The sequence below is a fragment of the Lytechinus pictus genome, chromosome 13 (assembly GCF_037042905.1).
Source record: "Lytechinus pictus isolate F3 Inbred chromosome 13, Lp3.0, whole genome shotgun sequence".
In the NCBI taxonomy this organism is placed as follows: Eukaryota; Metazoa; Echinodermata; class Echinoidea; order Temnopleuroida; family Toxopneustidae; genus Lytechinus; species Lytechinus pictus.
The window spans coordinates 15318772-15341455 of record NC_087257.1 but is presented as its reverse complement, the minus strand read 5'-3'; the positions used below and the strand labels follow the sequence as shown (position 1 = coordinate 15341455).

The 22684-nt window shown below is 45.6% G+C and overlaps 2 protein-coding genes across 2 annotated transcripts; both read right to left on the bottom strand.

Annotated features, from left to right (window-relative positions):
• Nucleotides 1–399: 399 nt before the first annotated feature.
• LOC129275060 (carbonyl reductase [NADPH] 1-like) lies at nucleotides 400–6344 on the bottom strand. Its single transcript, XM_064108502.1, has 6 exons — nucleotides 6132–6344; nucleotides 5415–5681; nucleotides 4656–4762; nucleotides 3599–3724; nucleotides 2480–2624; nucleotides 400–1918 (listed from the first exon to the last, which is right to left on the bottom strand). The coding sequence occupies exons 1-6, from the start codon at nucleotides 6150–6152 to the stop codon at nucleotides 1709–1711; spliced, it is 876 nt and encodes a 291-aa protein (XP_063964572.1). The 5' UTR covers nucleotides 6153–6344; the 3' UTR covers nucleotides 400–1708.
• Nucleotides 6345–9812: 3468 nt separating this feature from the next.
• LOC135156342 (uncharacterized) lies at nucleotides 9813–21003 on the bottom strand. Its single transcript, XM_064108501.1, has 2 exons — nucleotides 20848–21003; nucleotides 9813–12487 (listed from the first exon to the last, which is right to left on the bottom strand). Exon 2 carries the CDS (start codon nucleotides 12485–12487, stop codon nucleotides 9899–9901), a length of 2589 nt encoding a protein of 862 aa, XP_063964571.1. The 5' UTR covers nucleotides 20848–21003; the 3' UTR covers nucleotides 9813–9898.
• Between the last annotated feature and the right edge of the window lie 1681 nt (nucleotides 21004–22684).

Genomic DNA, 22684 nt, shown 5'->3' with positions numbered 1-22684 from the left:
TATATATATATAATATATATATATCATCTTGCTCATTTTCATCTCCATTTCCGCCTTCTTTCTGTTCTTCTTCTTCCCATTCTCCCTCTCATTTTGGGATGTGTTTCTCTCTCGCTTCCTATCCCTTTTACCCTTCTCCTACTACCTCCACTTTTTCTCCCCCTCTCTTATATATTCTATTTTATTTATTTATTTTCCACTCGTCTGCAGGATGGCCCTCTTCTCCTCCTTCCCTTCATATTCTTCTTTATTTTCATCTCCTTCTGACTTCTGGTTCTTTGTTTTCATGCTCTCCTGCATAATCTTTTTTTATTGCATTAGACATATTTCAATAAGCTTTCCTGTATTTTGTAATTCCATTCATAAAATAAGAAACACATTGCATAATCCACACATAAATGCTGATATACTTAGTACTTTATTTCTCTCTGCCATAAAATTATTTCAGTATTTTCTTAAATGCCAATAAAAAGTATCAAGTAAAAAGCAGCCAGTTGAGGTGTGAAAATAGTATTTGAAAGCACCATTAAAACCATTCAATATGAGTTATACAAAGTTCTGACAATTAAGTATATAATACAGCAAATGAGAGAATATGTTTTAATAACTAACCAAGAATGGCAAAGGTGTTTCCTGAAACTGATTGACAGAGATGGGCAAATATATTTATCACACCTTGATGTGCTCATCAAAGAACACTTACAATTTTTTACCAGAATCATCTAGTATAAATTAATTTCCATATAAAAAATAATTTATATTGTGGAGAACAAGTTTGTACATTATTTGAGTTCATTGCAGTTTTGTTCAGTAATCATCGATAATCATCTTTTAATCTTTTCATTGATTGTAAGCCAGGGTTCAGCTCCTTTAACCCCTTGACATATACAGTACATAGCTCTTTCAAAATAACCCTTATTACATTCCTCTTTTTTTGCTATAAATGCTACCCGTCTTCACCAGTCTTCTTGCCTATTACCCTCATCTATCTTTGTTATCCACATCTACTTTTTTACACTCATCTATCCATCATTCCTTGCATCCCTCACTTGACCATTCCTTTTGTTATCAAATTCCTTTTATCTCTTGGTCCTCTATTCAGCTATGTTAATAACTCCCCTCCTCTCTTCTGGTTGGCTGAATCATGAACATTCATGTTGTAAGACTCCTTATATACATATGATTGGTTCTTATCCATGATGATATATTACTTTCTTATTGTCATCTTCAAGTTAATTTGAATATGTATTGAAATATAGTACCTTGTGCAAAGAATTTCAAACCATTGTTCGTGTGTTGGAAGAACCTGCGTATACTTCAAGCTCGTAAATTATATAAAATATAGCTCCTACAATATGAAAGACATAATAATAGCAATTCAATAATTACACTTGTACAATACCAGTGATACTACTTCGACTACTAATTATGATATTTCCATCATCAAAATCTTCATCCTCCTCCTCCTCATCATCATCACCATCATCATTATAATCTTCATCATCATCATCATCTTTATCATCATCATCATTATCATCATCACCATCTTTGGCATCACAGTGTTCATAATTATCATTCTCATCAAAGTTACTATCAAAATCAAGATATAAGACAAAGAATAAAGGTTGTTTTACAGTTTTCAAATCACATGAGTTCTTCTATTATTAAAAGATAAGTTGGATCGTAAATGTGACACTGAAATAACAAATTATATCAATGTAATTGGTCTGATATCAACTGTGAAGAAATCTTTAATCTCTCTCTTATACAGAAACTTTCCTTGAATGTTGGTGGTGCCGGCTGGTAGGAGGGACAGGTAGACAGGGGTATCTGCCCCCTGATCTGGGGTGAGCCTATGCTTTGCATTTTCACCAGTATGATGCGCCGTCATGCCGGTAGCAACGTAGCCAGGACAACACTGTCAAAAATAGAAGTAGAAATTGATATGAAATAGGAAACATAGTGGATACTTTCCATTTTCAATGATCGGCTCTAAACTTTCAACGTTTAAAAACATAGATATCAGTGTTAGGTAGAAGACTAGAAAACATAGGCCAAGGCTGAGGCCAGACTGCCTGCAGCCAAAGACAAGGCCAGGGACTGAATTACCCATGCCACAAACCTATGGTCTCTGGGGCCAGGGATTCAGATTTCATTCTCATTTCTGCAACGTTTCCTGGCCTCACCCCTGCCCAGTCCACGGACACACCCTGAGGCCAAGGCCAAGGAATAGACATCCAGGACCACGGATAGGACCAAGGCCACATAATTGACTTCAAAGCTGGCCTTGAGGAACACAACAATAAAATATGAGATTGCCTGAGGCAAATTCTAAGGTAAAGGGCACATGCCTTATTTTGCTGCAAATAAATTAACTGCAAATAGTATGCTTTTCATCAATAAAAGAATAAAAATATAATCTGCAGTTTTGCTGCAATATCATTATTATAATCAGCTCTAAAAGTGCACAGGTACTTACACAGTTAATGAGAACATCCTTTTTGCTTGAATCCTTGCTAACATTTTCACCCTGTATTTTGGTGAGGGCTACTACTCCAAGTTTACTGGTCCCATAGGCCCAATCTGGCCAACCCTTCTGGACATGGTCTCCAATCTTGGTAGCCCTGACAAAAGCAAGAAGAGGAGGGGGGATTTGAAGATAATCGCTCTCTTTTTGCATTCATTTATTATTCTATTTCAGTTTCCAAAAATAAAGCAAATGCAAAACATATAACTTATTCTGAAATATGATAAATAGTTACAATAAATGCAGATGCATTTTTAGAACAATAAAAAAAAGCTAGTTGTAACTAGACAAAAAGATAAATATTTCAACCCTGAACATATCTGGGCTAAACTTAAAGGGATGGTCCAGGCTGAGAATATTTATATCTAAATAAATAGAGTAAAATTCACAGAGCAAAATGCTGAAAATTTTATCAAAATCAGACAATAAATAACGAAGTTATTGAATTTTAAATTTCATCAATATTCAGTGAAAACAGTTACATGCACATCGTCATGAATACTCATTAGGTGGGCTGATGTCACATCCCAACTTTCCTTTTTCTTATGTTATTACATGAAAACATAATTGTTTCATTTTCTCATACATGTGTAAATGATATGTCTCCATTATGATGAAATAAGTTGGGGCAATAAATAACTAATGCACTTAATCAGTTGTCAATCCAATTGTTTAGTTCTTGGTAGAAAAAATTTGAATAAACCTAATTTCATATAATAAAATACAAAAGAACAAGTGGGGATATGACATCATCAGCCCACCTAATGAATTTTCATAAAGACATGCCTAGCATTGTTTTACCAGAATAATGCAAATCTTTAAAATTCAATAAATTTGTTATTTGTAATCCGATTTTGATCAAATTTTCAGCACTTTGCTCTGTGAATTTTACTCTATTTATTGAATTATAGATATCTCCAGCATGGACCATCCCTTTAAGATTTATCCCTCAAACAGATGTTCAGTTATAGCCAGCTCATTCGAATAAAACGGGATGGTCAAATAGACAACCTAAAAGGTTAATGACTCTGAAAACCACCTAAAATAGGCACCCAAGAGGCATCTACTCACTCAATGAATTCATTCATGAGGTTCGTCACGTCCTGTACAGTTGAGACTTGCTTGAAACGTTCCTGAAGTTCTTCGCTCAACCTGTAGTAGGCCATAGGAGCCGCCATGCTAGCAACATGCGTGATCCTACAGAGAGGATGGCAGAGTTTGAGAAAATCAACAACTGCATAATACTGACAGAAACACAGTCACGAGGTATACAGTAATGTGCAATATAATGGGTCATTTTTTAAATCAACTTTATAAGTGATAACTAAACATTGAGCCTTGTTTTGTATCATATTTTTCAAGATGAAGTACTAGTACATGTATTTGGGCCTCATTGTAAACATTAAGAATGGGTTTCTGTATGCTTACCTTTTCCGTAAAAAAAATCCTTAAATCCCTGGAAGAGGTTCAAAGCGTTAACAGCAGGTACTTAGCAGATACCCATCGGAACCAAATTATTGTAAGTCCCCCCCCCCCCCTTGAACCCATCCAATTCCCATCCCATTCACTGGTTGTAGGTGGATAGGCCTACATTTGATGATTTCATTAATTAATTGTAATTTCAAATCCATTATTACTCTTTAACCTTCATGATGTTTTTATTTTTCATTAGATTATGTAATACATGTTTACATATTCTAGGTGGATTTTTTTCCCTTTCAACCAATTGCTCATAACTTGCCTAGATATGTAAGGGTTTCAGCTTCTCCATGCATTTACCAGGCAGAAATGGAGGGGGGGGGGGGAATTTTACACAATCTTGAACCTGCGATCAGTAGAGGGACAGAGATCCTTTTTTGTAACACAGACCCTTTTCCCCCTCTTTCCCCCTCAGTAAGAATTTTCCTGAGGGAAATTTTTATCATTTTTCATTTTCTTGCTCAATTATTTTGTGCATAAATTACCCCTCTTTGCTATTTTAGCAGCAAGAACCACTTTTGGGGGAGGGGGTAGCTTGTCAAGAAATGTTGCCAACCAAATGGATCAACTACCCGTGTCCTCCCCGGGCACCTTTGCCCCAATTTCTAAATCCTGGTCGTGCCCCTTCAAACTACTAGTTATACCTTACCTTCCACCATCTCTGATGATCGGTAGGAACGTATCAGTCATTAGACGGACACCATGGTAGTTGGTCTTGATAGATCCGACAGCTTGCTCAGACATTGGAGGGTTACCCTTTCAAGACAAAACACAAAATAATTGCATTTGAACATTTTTAACCAGTTCTGGCAAATTCATGATTGATAGTAAAATAAAATTTCCTTTGGAAACAAGTATTTGTTTGATTAGAAATAAGTTGTCATATATATCTAACAACTTGCCTGTCAACAACTGATGAAGAAATACATCTCATATGTTTGGAAGTGGAGTTGGTAAGAATGGCAAGATAGCAGGCCTCATTGGCCCGTATTCTGAACTACAGCCTAACTGTGTGCTAAAATTATGGGAAGCCAAAAATTATGTTTATATTGTATATTTCTATACTGTTTTGTTTCCTTTTGCTTTCATATTAAATGAAGAAAAACACTTCAGTAATCATTCCCAGAAAATTATAAACAATTTGGGTGTCATATGAGTTAGTAAATTGAGTACTGTTAGAGATTTGTGCTCCAATTGGCTCCCCATAGTATGATAGTTAAGCCACAACTTTAAACCAGAGTTTAATTTAAACCCAAGTTCAGAATACGGGCCATTGAGTGGAAATAAATGAATTGAATTAATTGCCAACTGGAGGTTTCACCACTTCCATCTAACTTTTTATTTCAGTTCCATCAATAGTTATACGTACAAAGTACAAGGTGCTATATTGGGGCAGAATCTTTCTCACCTTATAGGCGATTCCTGCATTGTTGACCAGGATATCCAAGCCCCCATGCTCAGTCTTGATATCATCTCGAAGCATCTCCATACTGCTAACATCGTCCACGTCAAGGAGATGGAATCTAGGATTAAGACCTTCCTTCTTCAAGACTTCTACGGCCTGCATCCCTCGCTCCTCATTCCTTGCCGTCAAATATACAGCTCCATTCTCACCAAAATGCTTGCAGAAAGCTCGAACGATGGCCAGACCAACTCCAGTATTGCTACCAGTTACCTGTTGGCATAATGAAAAAAAAACACTAAAAAGCCTAAAACTAAATAAGGGCTACTAATGATTTTTGGAAGCTTCTTACGTTTTAACGTCTCTGTGGTTGTTAACATCTTGCTTCAGCATGTCAATGTCATGTCACGTATGTTTAGGGGAAAAATTGTCTTTTTTATGTTAACAGACGGAGTTGTTAACTCCTTCGAACAGACGGAGTTATGGAAGACACCTCGGTACAGTTGCACTACCCCGGGCCAGCCCGGGGCTCGCATCACCTTCGCCCCCTCGGGCCCCTGGCTCTCATCTGACATTGTTGGCAGTCGGAGCGGAGTGAATGCGAAAATTTCTCTGCAAAAATCCTAACTTACGATGCACTGTTCTTGTATACAATATAATCAATGTACAGAATCAATCTAAAGAGAGTACTGAAATTCACAGAAAGTGTTGAAGAATACTTACAACAGCAACCTTCGAAGACATTTTGTTTGTCTCTTCTCAGGCTTGTAGCGGTCGCGCCCCCAGCTTGACCACTAGGTTGATACCTGAAGCTAGAATATAAGGAATAAGTCACTAACCAGTATTTTCCTGGAGTGATGTCCTAGTTCCTGTCTATTCCGTGTGAGTTCAGCTTCAAATACGATGATCCAAGGGATCCAACGTCCTCCAGCGTCTAAAAGGGGTCCAGCGCCATCTCCCGGTGGAAGACCTATATGGGGGGTGGGGTGACTTACTACAACAGTCCCCCCCGTTCTATAAAACTCGGTCCCTCGAGTTTCCAACCCAAATGGACGCTATCCAAACCAGACAAAGGGAGAGGGAGGAAAAAATTTTCCACTCCATAGGCACCCCAACCAGGAGACCTTATCTCCCGGCTGGGCATGAGTAAATACAAGCCCATTTAAAAATTCCCTTTGGTCTTTTATGTACACAATGCTCCTTAAAATTTGGCAAAAAGTACTTATGCAGCATTGTTCTGTCCCAAGTCTGCATTCCCAAAATTAATTATAATTTGTTACCCGTAATCAGCCATAAACATATTCCGTTCTTTTATAAATAAAAACTCCAAAACTATCCAAAACACTTGGCACAACTGTGCTAAAAACTTGTTCAACACTTTTAAACTTTAAAAACCCGTAACATGAAAACGGTAAAAACCCGTAATAACACCTAAAAACCTAGAGTTTTGAGGTTCTTTAAAAAACCCCTACAAAACATATAGAACAATGGTATATATATATAAAAATATAAAACCCATACAAAAACCCATATCCCAGGAGGGTCCCCCCTTCCCAGAACCCAGGACCAAAATCCAATTGAAACCAGTTGGATTTCCAACTGGTTTCAATTGGTTTCAATTGGTTTTAACTGGTTTCAATTGGTTTTAACTGGAATTTAACAATTTCCAGTTGAAACCAATTGAAACCAGTTGGGCAACTGGAAATCCTAACTGGAACCAGATGGGTAACTGGAAATGACTTCCAATTGGAAATGATTTCTAACTGGAACCAGTTGAGTAACTGGAAATCCCAACTGGAACCAGTTGGGCAACTGGAAATCCTAACTGGAACCAGTTGGGTAACTGGAAATGACTTCCAATTGGAAATGATTTCTAACTGGAACCAATTGAGTAACTGGAAATCCCAACTGGAACCAGTTGGGCAACTGGAAATCCTAACTGGAACCAGTTTGGTAACTGGAAATGACTTCCAATTGGAAATGATTTCTAACTGGAACCAGTTGAGTAACTGGAAATCCCAACTGGAACCAGTTGGGCAACTGGAAATCCTAACTGGAACCAGTTGGGTAACTGGAAATGACTTCCAATTGGAAATGATTTCTAACTGGAACCAGTTGAGTAACTGGAAATCCCAACTGGAACCAGTTGGGCAACTGGAAATCCTAACTGGAACCAGTTGGGTAACTGGAAATGACTTCCAACTGGAAATAATATCTAACTGGAACCAGTTGGGTAACTGGAAATCTTAACTTGAACCATGTAGTTGTGTAACTGAAAATCCTAACTGGTAGCAATTGGGTAACTGGAGATGACTTCTAACTGGAAAGATGGGTAACTGGAAATGAATTCTAATTGGAACCAGTTGGGTAACTAAAAATCCCAACTGGAACCAGTTGGGCAACTGGAAATCCTAACTGGAACCAGTTGGGTAACTGGAAATGACTTCCAATTGGAAATGATTTCTAACTGGAACCAGTTGAGTAACTGGAAATCCCAACTGGAACCAGTTGGGCAACTGGAAATCCTAACTGGAACCAGTTGGGTAACTGGAAATGACTTCCAACTGGAAATAATTTCTAACTGGAACCAGTTGGGTAACTGGAAATCTTAACTTGAACCATGTAGTTGTGTAACTGAAAATCCTAACTGGTAGCAATTGGGTAACTGGAGATGACTTCTAACTGGAAAGATGGGTAACTGGAAATGAATTCTAATTGGAACCAGTTGGGTAACTGGAAATAAAACTTGAACCAGTTGGGCAACTGGAAATGATTTCCAATTGGTTTCCAATTGGAAATTTTCCAGTTACCCAACTGGATCCAATTGAAACCAGTTAATTTGCATATTATCTGCCAGTGTGCACAGATTAATGTTTTATGAGATTCATCATCATTAACAATGTATCTATTTTTCTCTTTTCAATTTCAAGTACCACACTTTTTAAAGATATGTATTTAGAATACTTTGCAGTGAAAACCATGTTCATAAATGTTATAGATTATAATTAAAACAGATTAAAGGATAATTAGTACACCACTAACTATTACCAAATTACATCAAATAAAAATACATCTATCTGAAGATCTTCCATATAAATATATACATATGAAAGTCTGTATTTTATCAATGCCCTTTACATTGGTATCAATAGACATATAACACTGCTTCTGTGTTGGCATGAGCAATAGTTAGTGCAAATGCTAATTAATTTGTAACTAATTAAGTTCATTCCAACTGGAAGTTCCAATTGGATCCAGTTGGAAACCAATTGGTTTCAACTGGTTCCAGTTGAAACCAGTTGCCTCCAATTGGTTTCAACTGGAACCAATTGAAACCAGTTGCCTCCAATTGGATTCAACTGGTTTTAATAGGGAAATTGGAACAACTGGAACCAATTGACACAAATTGCCAACTGGTTCCAGTTGCCCAATTGGTTTTAACTGGAACCAATTGGCAACTGGTTTTCAATTGGAACCAATTGGTTTTAACTGGAACCAATTGGCAACTGGTTTTCAATTGGAACCAGTTGTTCCAATTTCCCTATTGAAACCAGTTGGCCAACTGGTTTCAATTGGTTTTGCCCTAATTGGTTTTAACTGGATTTTGGTCCTGGGAAAGCTCCACTTTCCCATAGCAGTGGGCTGCCGCTGGCCCTCCCCTGTCGAGGCACCATCTTACCCGGGCTGTGCAACACATAGCATTCCCGTTCGGTTGAGAGACTGGAGCACCAGTACCCAACCTAGGTCCCCCAGGTGCAGGAAGGGGGCGTCAGCGTCGTAATCAGCCATAAACATATTCCGTTCTTTTATAAATAAAAACTCCAAAACTATCCAAAACACTTGGCACAACTGTGCTAAAAACTTGTTCAACACTTTTAAACTTTAAAAACCCGTAACATGAAAACGGTAAAAACCCGTAATAACACCTAAAAACCTAGAGTTTTGAGGTTCTTTAAAAAACCCCTACAAAACATATAGAACAATGGTATATATATATAAAAATATAAAACCCATACAAAAACCCATATCCCAGGAGGGTCCCCCCTTCCCAGAATTAAAGCTCCACTTTCCCATAGCAGTGGGCTGCCGCTGGCCCTCCCCTGTCGAGGCACCATCTTACCCGGGCTGTGCAACACATAGCATTCCCGTTCGGTTGAGAGACTGGAGCACCAGTACCCAACCTAGGTCCCCCAGGTGCAGGAAGGGGGCGTCAGCGCTGCCATTATGCGAAAAGGGCCATTTAAGACACTCCCCTCCAAAGCGGACCATGAAGCATTTCCTACATGGCCTAAATATACAAAAAGATAGACGAAAAAATAGACAACGAACACAAAAGACACCAAGAGGAGGCGACCCAGCTGGTCTCCTCCTGTACAGAAAACATGTAGGGTCCTAAACGCGCTAACCTAACCCCAAAAAATGCAAAGGGAATCAGAATCCCTTCGAAAAAATGGAGGACAAAGTTCCTCCATCCCCCTTTCCTACCCTCACTACACCCCATAGAGCGCCAGATGATTAATCCGGGCACGTTCCATGAGGGTGAGGAAACCCATGCGCCTAGCTGAGGCGACAAATTCTCCCACCTCCCCGATGTATGCAGGGGTCATACATCTGACCCCCCCTACGGGAAGATATGGAGAATCAGTCTCCAGCAATAACTTGGAGAGAGGAACCTTCCTCAACGCGTCCAGCTGCTCCCCGGTGAAATGTTTCACCTTGCAGCCGAAGCTAAAGTAGGTATTGGGGAAAGTTTTTCCCCAAGCCTCGACCTCTAGAGGCCCAAGAGTACAACAGTGGATATGAACCCGCTGATGTCTGTTGGCCCTCGTCCTGGTCGCTTCTCGAACAATCCTCGAGGGGACATCGGAAGTTTTTCCGTCTTCTCCCCGCAGATGCAGTATCAGGACTTTGCCAGTAGCCCCGACCTGCTCTAGGATGGTCGTATACACAAGAAGCTGCTTCGACCACGTGGAGGGTGGGAGAGAATAGTCCAGACCAATCTCCCCAAGCGCGCTAGTCTTAGGGTCACAGGCCAATCGGCCCATGGCGTCTAAGTCAGCTTCTTCGAAACTGGAAGCCATGCGGGGGAGTACCCCCACAGAGACTTTCCAGTTGCGGCCCTCCGGGAACAGGATACCCTTATATTTGCGGGGATCGCAGAAATTCGCGACACCTCCGACCAGGCGGACTGGGACCCGAGGCTCCCTGCCCGCCGTTGACTCAGCACATTTCCAGCCCTTCTGTCCCAGACGACCCTCCAGGAAATCCAGGTGGAAATGGCTGTCAACAGCCAGAGGTATAGGGGGCTTTGCCGCGACTTCCGCGAACGAAACGCGCCCGGCCTCTGGGGTAGACCCCGGGGTTCGTTTCCAAACCCGGGTCTGAACCGAGCCCTTTGGTGCCACAGGGGTAGCCGATACTCCCCCTTTAGCAGCTGGTGGCGCGCCCGCTGCAGCCGGAGCCGAATGAGCCGGGACATAATCCCTGTCGTGCCCAGATGATGTGGGCCTCTTCGGCCTTACTACCGGCGTCGAGGGGACTGTGCTCCCCGCCGGCTTAAGCTGCGCAGTTCTGACTGGCATAGCCTCCCCCTTCTCAGGGGCACTGGAACCCCCAAGGTGGTGCAACTGACGAATTTCTTCCTCAGTAAGCTGCCCCACCAGGAATGCTAATACTCGCCAGTGGAGTAATGCGGCAACAGAATTAAGGGGACGCACCGAAATACTACTGGGACGGAATGCTCCCAGCTGTCCTAGAAAACGGAACATCTCCTCCTCCATGGACGGCGGAATGTACCAATTCCAGTTGTCGGGGGCCTTCAGATTCACAAACTTAACCAGCGAATCCAGGTCAGGACTACCTGTAAAACACTGGGCCAAAAATCGGAGACACCCCATTACCTCCAGGAGAGGAAGCTCCTCCCCAACGGGTCTATCAAGCCCCAAACGGAGTGCTGGCGGCATGTGACGATACACATGCACCTTCAACTTTTGGTGGGGCCGCTGCTGGCAAAGAGGACAAGGTCCCCTCGCCTTCCGCTTGTGAGCCGGCCCTCCAATAGCCCCGCTTAACGCGCGTTTACCCGGGCTGGCAGGTGCCCCTGCCCGGCCTCGCCTACCCGCCTCCCCCTTCTCACGCATGATGGACCTACCCCCCGTGGACGGTTCCTCAGCCTGGGCTTCAGGGACCTTTGTGTGCTCGGATGGGACCTCCGGGTTATCGGAAGGCGGAGCCTCAGACGCAGCCGCTTGTGGCCCAGTATCAATATCCTCCTCCTCCGGATCTGAGGCGGCTTCCGGAGCAGTTGGAGCTGGTTCCGGACTAAGTCCCACCTGCTCCAAATTGCACGTCGCAGTCGAGGCCTCCGGAACCGGCTCGTCCTGAAACCATGGCGCCGACGCTGTCGCCGTGGATACCCTCCCCTCGAAGTGAGGCAGATAAGCCAAACCTCGAGGGAAACGACGTTGCCTCTCCATGGCGGGTTCCCACCAAGGAGTGTCGGGGTCGAAAAACACCAACCCATCGTTCCCACCCCCTTCGTCCAATAACGGAAACCGATTCCCGTATTGATCAGGAGACAGCCGCCCCCCAAGGTATTCGTGTAGACAGCGGACCCAACCCGCATCCGCCATCTCCACCGCCCGCGCATATGCCCTGTCCACGAATCCCAGGACCAAGTCCCAGGGTAGCCCAGATTGGACCATCCTAACTATCGCGCCCGGATATGGAAGGAGCTGGCCCTGCACGAGCCACTCCAACGCCTCCAAACAGCGCATTTGTTTTTCCGGGAAGGACCGATTAAACCTCCCTATGTCCTCAAACCCTGGAGGCGTTCTAGAAACTCCCCCTTTGTGGGGTGCCGCTTGGGCCCCCGCGATATCCCCAATAGCTGGGGAAGCCGTAACAGGCTCCCCAGCCCCCATTACCTGTGAAGGGGCGGGTCCTACCCCCTCGCATTGGTCCGGAGCACTTGTCCCCAGATCAACTTGGCCCAGAGAAAGGATCGGATTGTCTTCCTCCCCCGCCGAGCCCTCGAGTTCCCCATCAGAGGGTAGCGGAAGGTTAACCGCTTCCTCCATCTGCAGAAAAGACAAAAAGGGAGAACGGAAAAATATGATAAGTATTCGGCAAATCACAAACCGGGTGATTAGGAATTCATTATCCCAATAAGAAATTCATTTCAGTAACCCAGGACCATTACGCCCCAATGGAAATGAGATGCCCACCCGGTTGTACCAATCACTCCCTCACTCTTTCTTCGTGCAAAGGGGGCAGTAATACTTATCAATGTTAAGACTCTCCCCTGGGGTCACGCCCACACAGTCCCCATGGAACCAGTCGTCGCATTTATCGCAGCCGATCATAAACCTGGTTTCATCATAGGGTTGACGACAGGTGCAGTAGAGCGTCTCTGCATCCACTTCATCCACCCCTGACACCAGTCTGGAACTTCACGGTCACGGCATGGCTTCATCCTATCCTGATGGACAGTCGATATTGAATTTCGCAATTTTACCCGATACAGGTCAGGCGTTAGCTGTTTAACCACCTTACCTGGACCCTTCCAAGGGCGGCTCAACTTCTTACACTTACCCTTGACCTTGGCGGTGTCCAAGATGTAGACAGGATCACCTTCTCCATACTGACGACGGTAAGAATGTATATCGTAATCGCGCTTCATGCGACGCTGAGTATTCTTGAGAGTGGCCCGGGCGACTTCATGGGCGATTTGGGTTGCCTTAGTCAGTCTCCCTAAGTACTCTCCACTATCAAGAAACATTGGTTCTCCCGGCAGAGGATACATAAGATGGGCGGGCTGGTTCACTTCCCGTCCAAGCATCAGACGGTTGGCTGTATAACCCGTGTGGCGGTTAACGGTGGCCCTCAAGGCCCCCGCTATCTGAGGGAGAAACTCGTCCCATTTGTTTTGGGTCCGACCAACATAGCAGCGAATCGCGTCCATCAAGGTGCGATTGTACCGTTCCACTTGGCCATTGCCTGATGGTCGGTACGGTGTGGTCTTCGCCTTGTGGATCAGGAGCGCTTCGCAAATCCCCTTGAAGAGGTTACTCTCAAAGTTTCGCCCCTGGTCCGTAAAGATGGCCAGCGGGTATCCGAAACGGCAAAAGAATTCGCCTACCGCTGCGCGAGCCGTCTCCTCTGCTGTCTGCGACGGTAGCGGAATGCACTCTACCCATTTGGTGAACTGGTCCACCATCATGAGTATGTTTTCGTTACCCCTGGACGACTTGGGCAAAGGCCCTAGAAAATCCAGATGGACCCGCTCCATCGGTATCCCAGCATGATAGTTGCGTAAAGGGCTCCTACCATATCTTGTGGACTTCTTATTCTGGTTACAGGCAGAACATGACCGGACATACCCAGTCACATCCTTCCCCATCTTATACCAGAAATACTTGGCGCGCAGATAGGCCTTTGTACGGTCTCGACCCGGGTGTCCCGCTGCTGGAAGGTCATGGTTGGCATGTATTACTTCCTCCCGGAGGGACCTGGGCACCAACAGCCGTGTGCCCTGGCCTTCCTCTTGCATGCAAATCACCTCGTCCGTCAGTTCGAATAGAGACCGGTTGACCCAGAGATACTTCTCCTCAGGGCCCCACAAAAGTATGGTAGCTTCATCCGGTTCCTCTTTTGTTCTTAGCCACTTCGCTAGTGGAGTCAGGGTAGGATCCTTCCCTTGTTCATCCCGAACCCGGTCGATGGGCAATGGCCCGTCGGTAACGCTCACTGGCCTCACAGTGACCGGCTGGACGGTGGATGGCTCCACCTCAATGATGAACCCTTCCGGACTTGTACAGATCTCCAAGTGCGTTACTACCAGGCCATCTTCCGGGCCTACTGGCCCAGTGGGAATCCCCACCTTTGCTGCTCGCCCCGCGAGAGGCACGACATCGTCCACCACCTCGCCGAATGCGGACCAGTTTTGGTGAGCTTTGGAGCAGTATCCACAGCCGCCACAAGGCAATTGCTGTAGATCGAAACCCAAGCGATATTCTTCGCAGAGCCCCTCGGGCAATGGAACCCGAGACAGAGCATCAGCGTTGGCATGTTTCTTGCCAGGGCGATGCTCCAAGCGCATGTCATATTGACTGAGCTCCTCCATCCATCGAGCTAACTGCCCCTGGGGATATTTAAAATGGAGGAGCCAGGTGAGGCTGCTATGATCAGTCCTTACCAGGAACGGTTTTCCCAGTAGGTAATGGCGATACTGGCGAGTGAACTTGACCACCGCCAGCAGCTCCCTCCTGGTCACACAGTACCTCCGCTGCTCTCCATAAGTGCGCAGCTGCCATAAGACACCACCCGCTCCTGCCCCTCCTGCAGTTGGAGGAGCGCCGCCCCGATGGCATCATTAGAGGCATCCGTGTCCAGAACAAACATGTCCTGTACGTTGGGCATGGTCAGAACCGGCGCCTCGGTCAGCCGCTGCTTAATCGCTTCAAAGGATTGTTGCTGCTCTACTCCCCAATGGTATGGCTGCTTGCCCGTTATGCGATACAGGGGAACCGCTATCCCGGCAAACCCCTTGATAAATGACCGATGGTAATTCGCCAGGCCCAGGAACTGTTCCACCTGCTTCGTTGTCCTGGGGACTTGCCATTCCTGCACCACCCGGATATGCTCCTCACGAAGCTGAACCCGGTTGGCACTGACCTCCCTCCCCAAGAACTCTACTTTCTTCTGAAAGAAGACGCATTTCTTGGGCTTCAATTTAAGCCCAAACTTGGCAAACCTACCTAGAACTTCTTCCAGGTTGGCTAGGTGATCCTCGAAATTCCTTCCCAGGACAATTACGTCATCCAGGAAGGCCAGGGCAATCTGCCAAGTGATCCCCCGCAAGATCAAATCCATTGCCCGGGAAAAGGTTGCCGGCGCATTGCATAGGCCAAAGCCCATGCGCACGAATTCATATAATCCGTACTTGGTGGTGAATGCGGTCTTTTTGCGATCTTCCGCTTTGATTTTCACCTGGTAGTAAGCCGAATTTGCATCCAGCTTTGAAAACCAGGCATTACCCGCTAGTGTGTCGAAGCACTCCTCGATGTTCGGGAGTGGGTACACATCCTTACGGGTGACAGCATTCAATGCCCGGTAGTCAATGCACCACCGGACACCTCCATCCCGCTTCCGGACCAGGACGGGGGCAGATGCCCATTCAGACTGGGACGGCTGTATTATCCCTGCCTGAACCATCTTGTCCAGATGCGCCTTTTCCTCATTAGCAAAGTTCAAAGGGGTGCGCCTCATTTTTTGCTTAACTGGGGCAGCGTCCCCAGTGTCCAGGGAATGCTCAACTTCCCCGAAGTTTCCCAAGTCAAACTCATCTTTCGCAAATACTCCTGCGAACCGAATTAAGAGGTCCCGGAGTTTCCCCTGCTCCGCCTGCGACAGATGGTTTGCGGATTGTTCAAACAAGACTTCTAAGTGAGGAGGCAACTCGCCTCCCTCATCAATGCTTAGTTGAAGAACCCTCTTTTCGACAGGAAACGATCCCATCTCCTCCCCCTTTATTTCTTCGGCTTCCCCCAGCACCTCAGAGCAGGTTATCTTGAGGTGCCTATCAGTTGGGTTTACAACGTAGAACTCCAACATTTTCCCGGCCCGGTGAACCGAACTAGGAACCAGGACCGGTAAACTGTCCTGTGGATTAAACACGAAATCACCTAAACGTTGATCTAAAATGCCAGTGACTCGCTTGATGGCATTAGGCGGAATAATAACCCGCTTGTGCACGTGAACCCGGGCGATCTGTCGCCCAGGATCATCACTATACCACAGCGGAATTCTCTGGCCTCCCAACTGCATATGGGGGTCTTGGAGGTGAATCGCAGCCTTGCGCTTGCTAAGGAAGTCTAACCCCAGCAGCATATGATCAGCTATAGGGGCTACATATACTTCCTCTGAGAACGTCTGGTTCCCAAGTTCGATGGAAAGGGGACCGACAATTGTCCCCCTCATCTTCATATCCCGTCCCGCTGCATGTAGGATCACTTCTCTCAATTTAGGGGGCTGGGGATCCAGTAACTGCAGGAGCCTATCCGAGATGATGGATACCTCGGCGGCGGTATCGACAACTGCGCTTACTGGCTGCCCCCCTACAACAACTGAGACCTTGAGAGTAGATCGCGACTCCAACCTACACACCATTACCTCTTCAATCTCGCTTGCATGCCCGGGCCCAGGGAGAGCATCTGGAACTGAGTCCGGACTGGCTTCACCCAGGTCGGATATTCGGGTATCCGAGGTACCAACTGGGTCCCCCGCCGCTGCTGCCGTTACACCCTCTACATAAACTGCGATCTCGGTTACAATATCCTCAAAAACTAACAGGCGCTCCGGCACGCCCTCTGCTGCTCCGTCGGATGAGCCTACGGGTGGCTCCTCGGAGCTACTTGATTGTGTAGAACCGGCTATTCGGCCTCTGGCGGTGGGGGCCGGGGGCTGGCCAGCTCCTCCGACCCGCTGGAGTTTTCCTCCTCTTGGTCCTCCACGAAGGAAACTTGTACCTTGGCCCTGTTCTCCTGGACCGAGGGACATTTGTTCCTGTAGTGGCCAATGCCGCCGCACTCATAACACCGATCCCGACCGGGTGACCTCCCGCGTTCACGCGCTGGTTGGGGCCTAGTCTGGATAGCCTCCAGGACCTTCTTGAGGTCCCGTTCCAAACCACCCAGACGCTGCAGATCCCGCTCGATGTGGCCCAAGCGTTCATCGGTCTTGCGTTCTAGGTTCACCAACCTTCGCTCAAGGGCCGCATTGTTCGCTTCCCCTTCAGGCGTACAAGAGGATTGGGGCAGTTCCACTTTGCGGACCTCCCCCTCCTCTTCATTTACTCGCGACACTGCCTTGACTGGCCTTGCCCGCCCGTACATTGCGCGGTGCACGTGTTGGTGCCACTCAATATACTTAAGTGCCTCGTTAACAGTTGACGGATTACGCGTAAGCGCATGGCACCCCGCCTCTCGGTTGAGGGCGCCCTGGCACAGGCGAAGGACCGCCTGCCTATGCGGGTAGGGGCCATCGACCCCTGGAAATGCTCGCGCCGCTAGTTGGAGTACCCGGTCGGCCCATTCCGGCAGGGACTCGGTGGGTCCCTGCTTGGCCGCCACAAACTCCAGCTGAGCAGATTCGGAAAGACCTTCCTCCCCGAACCTGTGCTGCAGCCTGGCTATCACGTCTGCATAAAGCAGATTGGGCTCTTGATCTAGGACCATTAACAGATAATCTTCTGCCTTCCCTTTCAGGCCCCAGTATAGCTGGCTTACGCGCTCCGCGGCATTCCAATTGTGGTGATCAGCAAAGGCTGAGAACTTCCTAAAGAAAGCCCTCCAGTTACCCTTGCCGTCGAAAGTGAGGGACTTTGGCAGCGTGCAATAAGGTAACCCACCGCCAGTCCCCCTTCCCGAGGAAGCACTAGAGTTCGCCGGTGACGCCGCCGGGCTACTAGGCGGTGAAGATGAACTGTGCTGGGCTGGGCGTGTCATACCCGCCCGCACATTTCTTGCGCTGTAGTCTGGGGTAGGGGGTGGGGCTGAGGACCCCCTCCCATCTCCTACCCTGGTCCTTATCCCCTGCCTCCCCCCCAGGGAGGGATGCCTACCGGGGAAGTCATCACCCCCGGACCACTCGCTTGAATCACCACTTACCTGCCCGCATCTATTCGCATGGGCCTCATTAGCCTCTTCACCTATTAGATGCCTGGGTCTGACCCTCGGCTCTACACCACCCCCCATGCCTGCCCCTCGGGTGCTTGGGGGCTGGTGCCCCCTCTCTCCCCGGAGGTGCGAAGGGCTGGCGCCCCAGGACCCACTAGACTGGCCTGCCGCAGGAGGTGGGTAATGATCATATGGGTAAGCACCCCCTGGCCCCGCCCCATTCTGGTCGGGTTCCCTGCGAGGGGTGCTCATGGTGGGGCGCCCCCTGGGAGTAATGAAAATACTAGACTCTCCCCCCTGGGTGCCCCCCGAAAAATCCACTCGTGCGGCTAGTTCTCGATTGTTACACAGCACTGGACTGCTCTCAAAAAGCTCAGGGGTTATCTCCCCATGGTCCAGTCTGACCCCCTGAATTATCCCGGCTAGGGCTGAGCTTAGCCCTAGCGACCTAAACTCCTCAAAGGAGCACACATTAATGGGGATTTTCTCTTCCCCGTCCATGTTGGGTTTACCCTAATTGGTGTTATCCTAGCAAGGTTAAGTTAGGCCCAATACTGAGCCCAACCAAACCCCTGTTGGAATTATCCAAAAGCTATTCTAAAACTAGGTCTCAATCTAACCCAATCTAGCTTATTAAATTCTTTCTTTTATTTTCTTTTGGCAACTAAATTACAAAAAAAGGTCCAAAAGTATACCCCAATCAGTTTATGGTTAGGCACAATAATAAGCCCGACCAAAAACCTACTTAAATTTGGCCCAAAGAAGCTATCCCAAAAAATTAGGTCCAAATGCAGACCCAATTTATTTTAGAACAATTCTTTTAATTTTAGCAACTAAAATTATAAACCCGGTATAAGTCCAAAAATATACCTTTAACAGTTAATGGTTAGGCACAGTAATTAGCCCGACCAAAACCTGCTAAAGTTATCCAAAAAAGCTATCCCAAAAAATTAGGTCCAAAAGCAAACCCAATTTATGGTATAAAATTCGTTTTATTTTCTTTTTAGCAACTAACAACCGGTAAAAAGTCTAAAAATATACCTTTAACAGTTAATGGTTAGGCACAGTAATTAGCCCGACCAAAACCTGCTAAAGTTATCCAAAAAAGCTATCCCAAAAAATTAGGTCCAAATGCAGACCCAATTTATTTTATAACAATTCTTTTATTTTTAGCAACTAAAATTATAAGACCGGGATAAGTCCAAAAATATACCTTTAACAGTTAATGGTTAGGCACAGTAATTAGCCCGACCAGAAAACCTGCTAAAGTTATCCAAAAAGCTATCCCAAAAATTAGATCCAAAAGCGAACCCAATTTATGGTATAAAAGTCTAGCTTTTATTATTAATTAGATTAGTTTAGTCCGGCTGTTGTTAATAGTTTGCGCTAGCACTGCCAAAAAGAATGATTTTAGTTCTAAAAATATTTATATTAACCTCTAAGCCTAACTTGTCTTTTATTAATTTACCTATTTATTTTATTAATCCTCGAAGCTGGTTCTATCACACTGGAGTCCAAGTTCAGCACACAAAATATTTCATGCACACCGAGTCACCCCACACTCTCTCTCAAATAATCTTTCTTTTTCTTTGATTTTTTTTTTTTTTTCTCTGAACTCCCCACTACAGTGAGTGGGTGGGTTCACACACTACGCCACCTACGTCGCAAACACCCAACACCGTATATCCACACACACACTTCCTACCCCACTCGAAAGTGAACGAGTGGGGCTGCCCGTGTTCTAGATCTAATCTAGGTATGCCTAGCAATAAACCCAGCTTCGAGGAGCAAAACAACACGCTAAAACAACCACTACACCACAAATATACTAATCGAAAAATAGTATGATTAAAATCCTACCTATTTCTGTACTTTCCACACCTTCCTCTGCTCAAATTGGTTCTCAAATCAATTTTTTCGTCCGTAAAAATGAATTGGTCGACGATTGCTCAACGATGGAGGACAAGATGGCGTCTGTGCCAGCAGTGAGGTCGGAACGTATCCCTCCGCGGCAGCCCCGCTACGTGGATCCCGCTCCGTGCCGTCTTCCGGCCCAGCCGTACCACCCTTACCCTTCCGCACCCTGCACCCTAACACAAATAGTGCAATCACAAATCACTCACAAAACGACACCAAAATCACCAAAACAACCAAAAAACACACGTAAAAAATACAATCACACTAACTTGAAACACACAGCCACAACAAGAAACAGAAATAAATAGCAAACAACGACCACAAACACACAACTCCACGACATGTGTTCTCCTTCTCCTTTGTGGAAATTTCCGTCACGGTACCGGAACTACCATCAGTCCCCGCGACGGAAACCTCCAAAAAAGAGAGGCGACGACTATCGAAAAAATGTCCCAAGTCAAACTTACCTAGTCTAACTCGGGACACACATACACACCACCTTCCCCGATATTCACAGAATATATATATAAATCAACAGGACCCTAATAACTGGACCCTATCTACCAAAATCACCCCAATTTCCTCCCTGATTTTACCCTCTCCAGCGGCGACCGTTTCCCCCCACGCAGCGGGGCATAGGGAAATGCACGTCCGATGCGAATACGGGGGGCCTTGCTCACCGCGAGACAATCAATCAATATCCCAATTTTAATTTTCAGAAATTGGCCTAAAATGCCCACAAAAGCAGGCACAGTCAGGCTCGCAGCGCCACTGTAGCGGTCGCGCCCCCAGCTTGACCACTAGGTTGATACCTGAAGCTAGAATATAAGGAATAAGTCACTAACCAGTATTTTCCTGGAGTGATGTCCTAGTTCCTGTCTATTCCGTGTGAGTTCAGCTTCAAATACGATGATCCAAGGGATCCAACGTCCTCCAGCGTCTAAAAGGGGTCCAGCGCCATCTCCCGGTGGAAGACCTATATGGGGGGTGGGGTGACTTACTACAACAGGCTTTTGCTTTGGACCAACGAACGTAGAGGGCAGCAACACACGACAGTCAGAGTTATCAATGTCTATTGATAACTCTGACGACAGTGTTGCTTTTAGGAAGGTCCACTCGATACGCGCATAAAAATGAAGTGCGCGCACAATTTGGTAGGCATGCCAACGAAACCATGAACCGACGCGATACATTCAGAGATTAATAACAAAATAGAGGTAAAATAACAGATTATGACAAGATGACAAGACTAAATCCCAAAAATAGAAATAGAAAAATATAAAAACAATTGAAAAAAAATGTACCACATTTCAAAATTAAAAATATTACCAGATTATTGTCTTTTGTTTTTTTAATTCTTCAGTAAACAGGATTGATTATGCCATCAAATAAACCAATCTGCTAATTTCACCCCGATTTAGTCAAGCTCATTTTGTGACCGCTATTAAGCTCCGCCCCTCACTCAGCGCACTTTTTTAGTAAATTGTAGAGTTGATTTTTTTTTATTTCCTCATTTTCAACATTTTTACTTGATAGACTTTTACAGCAAATATCATGCATAAAAATATTCAATATTTATTTCTGTATTTTTCCTAAAATATTACGTGGTGGTGAAAACAATTTCATGACTTTCGCATATCAACATGATAACAAATATACGTGAGGTTGAACATTCTTCATCTATGTTTCGCTGCACCACATTAATGCGCCTACACAATCCAGCAACAGTGCCATCGCTTGAGTTCATGCGCCATGGCTGACCACGCCAGCGCCCCGGCCGGCCGGTCGATGCGGAGGTAGGATACGGTTGGCTGGTATTTGTGCATGCTAATTGCACAAATTAGGATGAAATTATGGAATGAAAAAAGTAGCTGTGACATATATCTTCGTCTCTTGATAGTTCACAAGTCAAGGCCCGTCAAAACATATATGGCTCGATACTGGACCAGATAATCTTGGTCTGTTAATTAGGTCTAACTTTAGACTAGGACTTACCTGGGCTTGAGCTTGACTGGTGGCCGTATTCTAGCTCTGCCTGATGTCTTGCAAAAAAGTTGGGTCGGATTCGTGGATATCGATTATTTCTTTTATACTTTCAGACTCCGATCTACACTGTAGGGGAAATTCGGATCCTAACCTTGAACATTTATCGTCGCAACTGGCAGTTAGTGCCACATCAATGACAGATTAAGTCCGTATCCTTCAAGTCCATATCTGGCTAAGTCGAGTAGTGTCTAGATATCCTGCCAGTCCTGCTAGTGCGGCCAGCATTGCATTTGCGCCAAGCCCCCGAAGCTACCGCCATTTTGTTTAATCCATTAGAAGCTAAAATAAGCCCTCATTAATATTAATTTCGTACGATGCTCCCTCGTCAACTGTGGTTTTGTACGTGTATTAGACAATACGCACATCAGCGCAATGACAAAGGTCAACTTGGCAAATTCATTAATGTATTCATTTTGTTACGCGCTCGTGACGCGAAGGATTCAGCGAATCAAGCAAGCGCAAATCTGAGACGATACGTTGCGCTCTATAAAGTATCGATATCACAAGCGATATCACTTAAAAACAAAGCATTGTTTGTATTGCGTCTTATAGGCCTTTGCCAATTCCAAAAGGGAAGATGAAAAGAATAGATCAAGTCGTGATTAGGTAAAGAGGTCTCTAGTGCTTTTGCTATCC

Coding starts and splice junctions, on each gene's coding strand:
- LOC129275060 (XM_064108502.1), bottom strand. CDS start 6,152: ATGTCTTCGAAGGTTGCTGTT. Junction 5,682..6,131: donor TGTCTTCGAAGGTTGCTGTT/GTAAGTATTCTT, acceptor TTATGCCAACAG/GTAACTGGTAGCAATACTGG. Junction 3,725..4,655: donor ATCATCAGAGATGGTGGAAG/GTAAGGTATAAC, acceptor TCCTCTCTGTAG/GATCACGCATGTTGCTAGCA.
- LOC135156342 (XM_064108501.1), bottom strand. CDS start 12,487: ATGGAGGAAGCGGTTAACCTTCCGCTACCCTCTGATGGGGAACTCGAG.